Source organism: Eucyclogobius newberryi, unplaced genomic scaffold, assembly GCF_026437365.1.
Source record: "Eucyclogobius newberryi isolate DKJ021-1_F unplaced genomic scaffold, fEucNew1.0.hap1 SCAF_15, whole genome shotgun sequence".
In the NCBI taxonomy this organism is placed as follows: domain Eukaryota; kingdom Metazoa; phylum Chordata; class Actinopteri; order Gobiiformes; family Gobiidae; genus Eucyclogobius; species Eucyclogobius newberryi.
Window position 1 is genome coordinate 450,615 of NW_027315779.1, and position 11,404 is coordinate 462,018.

At 38.7% G+C, this 11,404-nt stretch overlaps 1 protein-coding gene across 3 annotated transcripts in view; it reads left to right on the forward strand.

Moving 5' to 3' along the window:
* dpysl3 (dihydropyrimidinase like 3) overlaps positions 1-11,185 on the forward strand; it is an 82,924-nt gene extending 71,739 nt beyond the window's left edge. For all 3 annotated transcript variants that reach the window (XM_072445682.1, XM_072445683.1, XM_072445684.1), the window contains exons 13-14: positions 1,680-1,833; positions 11,087-11,185. In XM_072445682.1, coding sequence (XP_072301783.1) covers positions 1,680-1,833; positions 11,087-11,181 — 249 coding nt within the window. In that variant the 3' untranslated portion in view covers positions 11,182-11,185. The remainder of the gene's footprint in view (positions 1-1,679; positions 1,834-11,086) is intronic.
* Positions 11,186-11,404: the final 219 nt, after the last annotated feature.

Consider the following 11,404-nt stretch of genomic DNA (forward strand, 5'->3'; position numbering starts at 1 on the left):
CTATTTAGGCATTTGGATTTAGCAGCGATTGTATGATTATAACGATAGAAATATGATGATTAAATTGTTATCTTTAGTCTTGGCTTCTTTTAAAATGCTAGAAAAGTCTTTTGTGGTACAATACAAACCCATAAAGAGCCATAGTAGCATCTTTTTTAACAAATAATTTGAATAGATATTAATGGATTTACTTACTAAAAAATATAGATAGATTTAGAACAAATGATAGATTCTCTTCTAAAGTGACCGCGGTGAAGGTCCATTACTTCATACATTTGGTTTTACTGGGCAGTGGCTGCATTTGTAATGGAAGAACCAACTAAAGTCTTTAAATATTAAACATAAGCAGATGTATTTGATTGGATTCAAGAGTTTGACCACTGTAAAGTCAATGCTAATGTTCGCCTTATGTCACACAGAGATATTAGTGTTTCCTAATTGGCTGAAGGATGAAGTCGAGTTCAAAGCCGCTATGACAGGGCCATTTATCTATGTCGTGTTATTATTACGACTAACAGTGGGTATTTTAAGTGTTCAGGTCAAGCAATCTTCATCATTTTGCTCTACAATATGCTTTTTTAAATGGGTAAATAATAGAATATCCAGAATTAAGTTTCCATAAATGTACTTTACATTTAAAGGACACATATTATGCAAAAATACCATTGTTCCCTCACCAAAAACATACTGTACCTGGAGTATTTTTGGCTTTATTCACTTTGTTCATCTGATTCATCCTGTTTACGAGGTCATCTTCTCCGCTCCGTCTCCGAGCCTCACAAAACACTACGTTTCAAATTGACCAGAACTGCCACGTCAAATGGAGAAATCTGTCGACCCGTTTATGAGATAAGAAAAGAGCGGCTTTGCTTGTTGCGAGAGGGGAAAGTTGCGTGAGCGGCGTTCCGTTTTTTTTTGCAGTATTTACATTCAAAACAGTCTTGTATTTACGCCTGAGAGAGAAGATTAAACTCAGCCCCGTATCTTCAGTTTACTCGCTGCTTTCTCCTCTGCTGTCGCCTCACAGACGACATTGACCCATAAACGACTAAAACAGAACAGCAGAGACGCAACGAAGGAATCAATTAAAGCGTTTATCCGTGGTAATTCCCTCTCCTGCCACCAAAGGCACTCCAGAGCATTTTAAATACCGTATTTTCCAGACTATAAGTTACACCTTTTTTTTTTTATTGTTTTGGCCAGTGTGCAACTTATACATATGTACTTATATACTCCGGAGCGACTTATATATGATATAATTTGTTATTTTTCACACTTGCAACCGCATTTCATCCTCCAGTGTGACTTATGTATGTTTTTTTCTTCTCTATTATGCACTTTTTGGCTGGTGCGACTTATAGTCCGGAGAATACGGCACAAACAATGAATGTGTGTCCTTTAAAAGTCCCCTGTTGCCGCGCGTACATAGCAACGTGGACGTACAGATATCAGAATCTGAACAGGTTTATTGCCGGATAGGATTTCGTGTCGCATTTATCATCAACAACCAAAATCTGGCTTTAGTTATTGATCAGGAAATCTGAAAAAAAAAAAAAAAAAACATGACACACATTCCTCCGACTCAACACGGCGCTTAATACTTAGCAGCTGCTTTCACCGCGAATAAATGTTCTTGTTCACGTCTGACCGGCACTTTCTTCTCCCTCTTCCCGTCGCAGATCGCCGTCCTGAAGGCGGTGCCCAGGGGACTGTACGACGGCCCCGTGTCGGAATACACCATGTCGCGCGGCGGGACGCCCGGAGCCTCGGCGCGCACTTCCCCGTCCAAACAGCCCCCCAGGAACCTGCACCACTCCGGGTTTAAACTGACAGGTAACGCCGCCGCTCGCCGGGTGACGCCGCCGCTCGCCAGTTGACGCCGCCGCTCGCCGGGTGACGCCGCCGCTCGCCGCGACACAAAACCACTTGTCGGGGATCACAAAGTTTGGCCTTCATTAGCATCAACGGAAAACATGACATTACATTTTACGTTTTATAAAGGGACGTTTCAGCGACTGCGAATATACCAACTGATTCCGGACACTAGGGGGCAGTAAAGCGAAGCAGAAATCCGCTATAAATATTACCGTAAAAAGTATAAAAATGCTTAATGGAGAAGAAAAAAACATGTATAAGTCGCACTGGAGTATGAAATGCAGTTGCAAGTATGAAAAATAACAAATAATATCACATATAAGTCGCTCCGGAGTATAAGTATATAAGAATAAATTAATATGTTTTCTTTTCAGCGAGACAAACAATGACAACAGCAACACACAAATTATATAGAAAATACAAAAATACATAGGAATAATACCAAAAAAATGGGGGAAGGGGGAAGGAAGGTTGAATACTTTTCTGACAGATTCATACTTGAAATATGGTGACTGAAGGCTTCTAGATAGGAAATATGAATGGATTAACAGTATTTTGTGAAAATAAATCAGACTTACCGTATTTTCCTGACTATAAGTCGCACTGGAGTATAAGTCGCACCAGCCAAAAAATGCATAATAGAGAAGAAAAAAACATATATAAGTCGCACTGGAGGATGAAATGCGGTTGCAAGTGTGAAAATAACAAATAATATCACATATAAGTCGTATATAAGTATATAAGTATAAATATAAGTATAGTCCGGAAACTACGGTATGTGTCGTGCTGTAACAGAGCCGTTCGTGTTTGAAGAGGAACATCACTCATGCGGTCTACATCTGCCTCCTCGCCGTGTTTGTTATTGCGTGTCAGAGCCGTTGCCGTGGCAATGCTTTTCTCATTGTACAACCCCGTCGTCTTTTTATCCAGTCGATTTTACACACTATTTGTCTCGCCTTCCATGTGGTTTTCCCCCAAATCTCTCCAGAGTTTATAAATGAAGCTCGACTCAATTTGTTTGTTTACGAGCGAGTCATTTGAGGCCAATCGGCTTCGCTGCATGTGGCCTACCGTAAAGACCTACTGTGCTTTGTGCGGTTAGCATGACGTTAGCATCGCTCCTAATTGAAACCTTGTCCTCTGTAACTGACGCTGGACTCGTTTTTGTCGGCTTAACCCTCTTAACTCCATGACATCACTCGCTTTCTTTCATGATTCACGTCCAAAACATTTGCTCTGGATCAGAATGAGTAACGGCCTTCAGTATCTCGCGCTCTAAACTTGGGCAATGGAATCTTCAGAGACAAAAGAGAGGAAAGTCTGACCTGCTCAAAGTATGTACTGTTCTTTAAAGAGTGGAGAAAAAGTATACTACCAAAGTATGGAGACAGTACTACATCTATTATTACTTCCTTGTTTGCCTGTTTGTTACTGCTATTTCTATTTATGTTCCTCAACCTTGTCAGTGAGACTAATAAATACATTATATTTGTATACACATAAGTATAGTTTACCTAAAGGACACAAATATCATTATTTGCATTGTTATTAACTGTATCTATTGAAAAGCAGACACGGCAGGCGTTCCCTCGGTAGGACTTGTGTTGCCGAGCCATCTACTGGCAGCAGAGGGGATTACCATGGGTGAAACTGCTATTATGCTTTTTTTTTAATAACAGAAGCAGAAATTTTTTCATGACGTTAATGTTCATTTACATGACATTATACAAAAGGTCTTAGCAATGGAAACTGGTCTCATAAGCTCCGCCTTCTCATAGGGACGTATCACTGTATCAAGCTGCTGCTATTTACATGATGTTAAACTACTTTACACCTTAACATGATTCACTGGGAGTTTTCATTTTCCAATCATTGCAAATATGATGAGGGATATGTGCGGGGATAGGGGTTGGGTGAAAACAAGACTTTACTGAGCCCTCAGTTGCAGGTCAATACAGGATTAACTCAAACGTCCATCAATCACTCAAACTACAACTGTGAAGTCTAAACTAATGATGAGGGGACGCTGTTGTAACGAGCTTAGACGCTCATTAAAGTGGATTTTGCATCGCACATCCCCGAGCGAGTGCGCACAAAAAGGAACAGACCTATTTGTTTTCATTTGGAGGTGACGTGAGCTCTGGTGTAGGTCAGTCGTTTTGGACCGGCAAAGGTGCCAACAAAGCGTCCCATGTTGTATCTTTTAAGGTTTTACATCGCATTAACACATGACAAATCCATTTCCCTCCCTTCCTTCTGTTGTAAACGTGTTCTCTCTGCGCTTTGTGTGATGGATCTCTGCGTAAGTGCTTGGCATTTGGCCCGAAAGTCTCCACATCTGGTCAGGGCCCATTAGAAAGGCTAGACCCCCGGCGCATCTGCTCCGGCATGATGAGCGACGGAACCTCGAGTAACGCCAAGCGCGGATTAACTACGGTTTAAAAGTGTAGACGAAGCATGTGCTCATCTAGGTCATGTTCAGAGCGAAAGCAGCGTCAGCCGTTAGTCATTGGACAGTTTGCCTTATTGGACAGAAACAGCTGTTCTCTGGACACTTTTTAGCAGCCGGAGCGTCCAGGCTTTGGGAGCTGGATTTGTTCATTTGTAGCTTGGTCCAGAGGTGAAATGAACCTGTTTTTAACTTTACTTTACATCTTTTTATTTATTTTTTTCATATTTGCTTTATATTGAGACAAACAATGACAACAACAACACACACATTATACAGAAAATACAAATAAATATACAAATAAATATACAAAAAAATATACAAAAAGATATACAAAAAGATATACAAAAAGATATACAAAAACAAAATACAAAATACAAAAAATATATATTAAAAAAAATACAACAAAATTACAAAAAACGAAACAAAAAAATTGCAAAAGACAAATACAAAACAAAATACACACAAAAATGCACAACAAAAAATACAAAAAATAAAAATGAAATACAAAAACAAAACAAAAATTAAATTAAAAACTACATAAAAAATTACAAAAAACAAATACAAAACAAAATACAAAAAAAAGGGGGTAGGGGTAATTTGTTTTAGTTATTTATTCAACCTTCCTTCCCCACGTAGGGGTAAAAATGTTTACCCCTAAGGCTTCTAGATAGGAAATAATATGGATAAACAGTATTTTGTGAAGAAAATGAGACTTACCGTATTTTCCGGACTATAAGTCGCACCTGAGTATAAGTCGCACCAGCCAAAAAAATGCACAATAGAGAAGAAAAAAACACACACAAGTTTCACTGGAGTATGAAATGCAGTTGCAAGTGTAAAAATAACAAAAAATATCACATATAAGTAAGTATAAGTATATAAGTATAAAATGTAAGTAAAAGTCCCACCCCGGCCAAAACTATGAAAAAAGGTGCAATTTATAGTCCGGAAAGTACGGTAGATTAGATTTAGGACTTTTTACGATTATTTTTGCGGTTTATGTTTTAATTATAGCATTCTGTGTCCAGGAGAATTAACAATAAGCCTATGAACGGACAACCTATTAAAATAATCACAATACCAATAAAACTACAGGGATTACTGCAGAATAAGACCATATATAAATATTATTTAGTAGTTTGTTGAGAAATGGTACTTCAGAAACTGCAGCCTTTGCGATTTATAAATTGTGCTTTTGATTCAATTGCGATTTTTCTTCCAGACCAGTTTTAATTTAAAGATGCTGCTGTCTTTTTGTGTATTCCAGATAATAATTTAAGAAAATGCAATTGCAATTATTTCAATAGTCACGATTATTCATTAATAATCGTTGTGGCCCAGGCATTATGCACAATTAGAAAATCAAATCTGATAAGTTTGTGCGAATAAAATGTGTAATTACAAGTCATGACAGTAAATATAAGACAAAAAACACCAAATGTAAAAACTGAAAAGAAGAACATTTTTATGCTCTAGGTCAATCAAAATAAACCCTATGTTTTGTTGTCAGTGGAAACGGCAATGTTTCCAAAAGCCAAATGCATTTTACTACAGAAAATAAAATATTGTTCCAACCCTCCTCGATCAAATCTATTCCGCATCAATTTTATCGATAATATCTGCTGAAGAGGCAGCCAAAATAAGATATGATCGGGACTTGAACAGGACTCAAACAGGACTCGAACAGGACTTGAACAGTACTTGAACGGGACTCTAACAGTACTAGATCCGGACTTGAACTGGACTCGAACAGTACTAGATCCGGACTTGAACTGGACTCGAACAGTACTAGATCCGGACTTGAACTGGACTCGAACAGTACTAGATCCGGACTTGAACTGGACTCGAACAGTACTAGATCCGGACTTGAACTGGACTCGAACAGTGCTAGATCCGGACTTGAACAGGACTCGAACAGTACTAGATCCGGACTTGAACTGGACTCGAACAGTACTAGATCCGGACTTGAACAGGACTCGAACAGTACTTGATCCGGACTTGAACTGGACTCGAACAGTACTAGATCCGGACTTGAACTGGACTCGAACAGTACTAGATCTGGACTTGAACTGGACTCGAACAGTACTAGATCCGGACTTGAACTGGACTCGAACAGTACTAGATCTGGACTTGAACTGGACTCGAACAGTACTAGATCCGGACTTGAACTGGATTCGAACAGCACTAGATCCGGACTTGAACTGGACTCGAACAGTACTAGATCCGGACTTGAACTGGACTCGAACAGTACTAGATCCGGACTTGAACAGGACTCGAACAGTACTAGATCCAGACTTGAACTGGACTCGAACAGTACTAGATCCGGACTTGAACAGGACTCGAACAGTACTAGATCCGGACTTGAACTGGACTCGAACAGTGCTAGATCCGGACTTGAACAGGACTCGAACAGTACTAGATCCGGACTTGAACTGGATTCGAACAGCACTAGATCCGGACTTGAACAGGACTCGAACAGTACTAGATCCGGACTTGAACTGGACTCGAACAGTACTAGATCCAGACTTGAACTGGACTCGAACAGTACTAGATCCGGACTTGAACTGGACTCGAACAGTGCTAGATCCGGACTTGAACAGGACTCGAACAGTACTAGATCCAGACTTGAACTGGACTCGAACAGTACTAGATCCGGACTTGAATGGGACCAAACTGGGCCTGTAAAAGTGTAAGAACATGGAACAGGATAAAACAGCAGAATAGGGTTGTGCTCCTCACTCCACTAAACCCATCCCGCGATGTAATGGGACAATGGCCTCCACTGTAAACAATGGCCCTGACCAAACAGATCATAAACAGGAGTTAAGGCTTCTCCGGCTTCTCATGCGTCTAATAACGTTACGCTTATTAAATTTCGCCCTGTTCTATCCCGCCGCCCCCTCCAAGATAACTCACGGCGTGTTCCGCGGGTCAGTCTATCTCGCCTCCCGCGGAGCCGAGAACGACTCTGGACAAAGATGCTCCCGCTCTGACATCATCGTACTTTCCATTTTAACGTGGCTGATAATGGGCTGCAGACGCTGGCTCGTCCCGTGGAAACGTTTATGATCCAAACGATGACTCGCTGTGTCATCGTCCCGGTGACAGAGGGGAAGGTTGTGTTTTCGGGAGCTGTCTATTCCCCGGAAGCTAATAACGCGCTGATGGTTTGTGTGACAACTCCGAAGGGATAGTTCAGACTCTACGCCGACAATGTAATGACCCAAAGGAAAGTTTAGGTCATTGAAGTGAAGCGGGAAATAATAAGTTCATCTGTAAGTTACACACAAAGAACACAGTATAATTTATGCATCACAAAGTGCATTATTTGGAAAGCAAGTCCAGCGTGATCTAATTTAGTGGTCACATGTTCTCATTGTTTAATTTACCGTATTTTCTGGACAATAAGTCGCATTTTTTTGAGGAAATGTATTTGATAAAATCCAAGACCAAGAACAGACATTTCCTCTTGAAATGCAATTTAAAACAATAACAGATGAGAGAACATGGTGTACGTATGCTAACGCTAACACCTTCAGCTACATGACGTATGCTAACGCTAACACCTTCAGCTACATGAGGCACAAACAGAACTGTGGTAAGTGTCTGGTATGTTAGCGTAACATATGAACAGTTATTCAGATAACTATAGCATAAAGAACATGCTAACAAGTTTAACAAAGCATCAGTTTTACCCCAAATCACTAAATCCACTGAATTCTTCTTCCTCTGTGTCACTTCTAAACAACTCCACAAACTCCAGAGGAAGAGGAAGTGCAGATTCTTCTTCTGCGTCGCTCAGAGCCTAGAGCGCCCTCTTGTGGCTGTCAGTGTGAAAATAACAATTAATATCTCATATAAATTGCTCTGGAGTATAAGTCGCACCCCGGCCAAAACTCTGAAAAAAGGTGCGATTTATAGTCCAGAAAATACGGTAATTTGCTGGATTCGCAGTGAAATATACATACAGCTCGATTATGGCAAAAACCACTATGACCTTGATTACTTTATTCACAGTTACCTGAAAACTGTCAAAATGAAACTGTACACAAACATATACGTGTAAATATAATGTATTAGTAATGTTTTGTGACACTGTTTTCAAAGTCTAATGACGAGTGGCCCGGGTTTCTCATCGTAACACAAGTGCTTATTCTAAGTTGATCTATTTATTATTTTTTATTACAAGTAAAATCAATAAACTCTTAATTTGCGTTTTTAAAGCCAAGCCTTAAAGAAGCATGAACAAAGACTTACACTAAGTCATAATGAACAAATAGTTTTTCTAGTGTCACTCACTAGATTAAGGGTTTAGGGTACTTATTAGTTGAGGGCAATAAAGTAGTATCATTCTTAATAATCTATATGTTCATTATCCTTTGTGTTTTCTGCTTTAATTAAGGGTTAATTAAGCAGTTGTTTTTATAGAGGCACCAATTTTTTGTAGTTGAATAGATACACCAATAAATTAATGTTTTATTATGATGATGAATGTGATGATGATGATGAGTATGATGATGATGATGAGTATGATGATGATGAGAATGAGTATGAGTATGATGATGATGATGATGAGTATGATGATGATGATGAGTATGATGATGATGATGATGAGTATGAGTATGATGATGATGATGATGAGTATGATGATGATGATGATGAGTATGATGATGATGAGTATGATGATGATGAGTATGAGTATGATGATGATGATGAGTATGATGATGATGATGAGTATGATGATGATGAGTATGATGATGATGAGTATGAGTATGATGATGATGAGTATGATGATGATGAGTATGATGATGATGATGATGAGTATGAGTATGATGATGATGATGATGAGTATGATGATGATGAGTATGATGATGATGAGTATGAGTATGATGATGATGAGTATGATGATGATGATGATGAGTATGAGTATGATGATGATGATGATGAGTATGATGATGATGATGATGAGTATGATGATGATGATGATGATGAGTATGATGATGAGTATGATGATGATGAGAATGAGTATGATGATGATGATGGTGATGATGATGATGATGAGTATGATGATGATGATGATGAGTATGATGATGATGAGTATGATGATGATGAGAATGAGTATGATGATGATGAGTATGATGATGATGATGATGATGATGATGATGAGTATGATGATGATGATGATGATGATTATTATTGTTATGATTATGATGATGATGATGATGATGAGTATGATGATGATGATTATTATTGTTATGATTATGATGATGATGATGATGATGGTGATGATGATGATGATGATGAATATGATGAGTATGATGAGTATGAAGATGATGAGGATGATGATGATGAGTATGATGAGTATGAAGATGATGAGTATGATGATGATGATGAAGATGATGAGTATGAAGATGATGAGTATGAAGATGATGAGTATGATGATGATGAGTATGATGATGAGGATGATGAGTATGATCATGATGATGATGATGATGATGATGATAATGATGAATATGATGAGTATGATGATGAGGATGATGAGTATGATGATGATGATGATGATGATGATGAGTATGATGAGTATGAAGATGATGAGTATGATGATGATGATGATGATGAGTATGAAGATGATGAGTATGATGATGATGATGAAGATGATGAGTATGAAGATGATGAGTATGAAGATGATGAGTATGATGATGATGAGTATGATGATGAGGATGATGAGTATGATCATGATGATGATGATGAGTATGATGAGTATGATGAGTATGATGATGATGATGATGATGATGATGATGATGAGTATGAAGATGATGAGTATGATCATGATGATGATGATGATGATGAGTATGATGATGATGATGATGATGATGAGTATGATGAGTATGAAGATGATGAGTATGATGATGATGATGATGATGAGTATGAAGATGATGAGTATGATGATGATGAGTATGAAGATGATGAGTATGATGATGATGATGATGAGGATGATGAGTATGATGATGATGATGATGATGATGAGTATGAAGATGATGAGTATGATGATGATGATGATGATGAGGATGATGAGTATGATGATGATGATGATGATGATGAGTATGATGATGATGAGTATGATGATGAGGATGATGAGTATGATCATGATGATGATGATGATGATGAGTATGATGATGAGGATGATGAGTGAGATCATGATGATGATGATGAGTATGATGATGATGATGATGAGTATGATGATGATGATGATGAGTATGATGATGATGAGTATGATGATGAGGATGATGAGTATGATCATGATGATGATGAGTATGATGATGATGATGATTATGATGATGAGGATGATGAGTGTGATCATGATGATGATGATGATGATGAGTATACTCATGATGATGATGATTATTATTGTTATGATGATTATTATTATGATGATGAGTATGATGATGAAGAGTATGATGATGATGAAGAGTATGATGATGAGTATGATGATGATGAAGAGTATGATGATAAGTATGATGATGATTATGATTATGATTATTATTATTATTAGTTAAAAGGTTTTACCATTGGGTTTGGGGCCTTTTCCGATTCTGATTAAGCCAAAACATGTATAAAAGACTAATAAACCACCAGATCATTTTCATTTGTAAAAACAACGACAACAACGAAACCCGCACGTTTTTTTGGCATTTGTAATAATTTCTACTACTCGTGCATGTCCAAAATATTAAGTATTTCCCCCCTGTCTCTTCCCAGGACCCACCACTCCAGACGACCTCCCCATCAGGCCCGCTGGACGCCGCATCACAGTCCCCCCTGGTGGTCGCTCCAACATCACGTCTCTCAGTTAAATGCGCGTGTCTTACCACGTGGTGCAGGAGGAGGAGGAGGAGGGAGGCGCCGGCCGTAGATTTAGATTTAGGGCTCGTGATGGTGAATGAATGAGATGCAAAGATGACCGTGCGTAGTTTGAAACGTTAAAGTTAAATAAAAAGAGAAAAGAGCAGAACACTGAATCCTCATGCCTTACCTGCCGCTCTGCTTAGCCCGTCCAGAGGAGAACAAGTACACTCT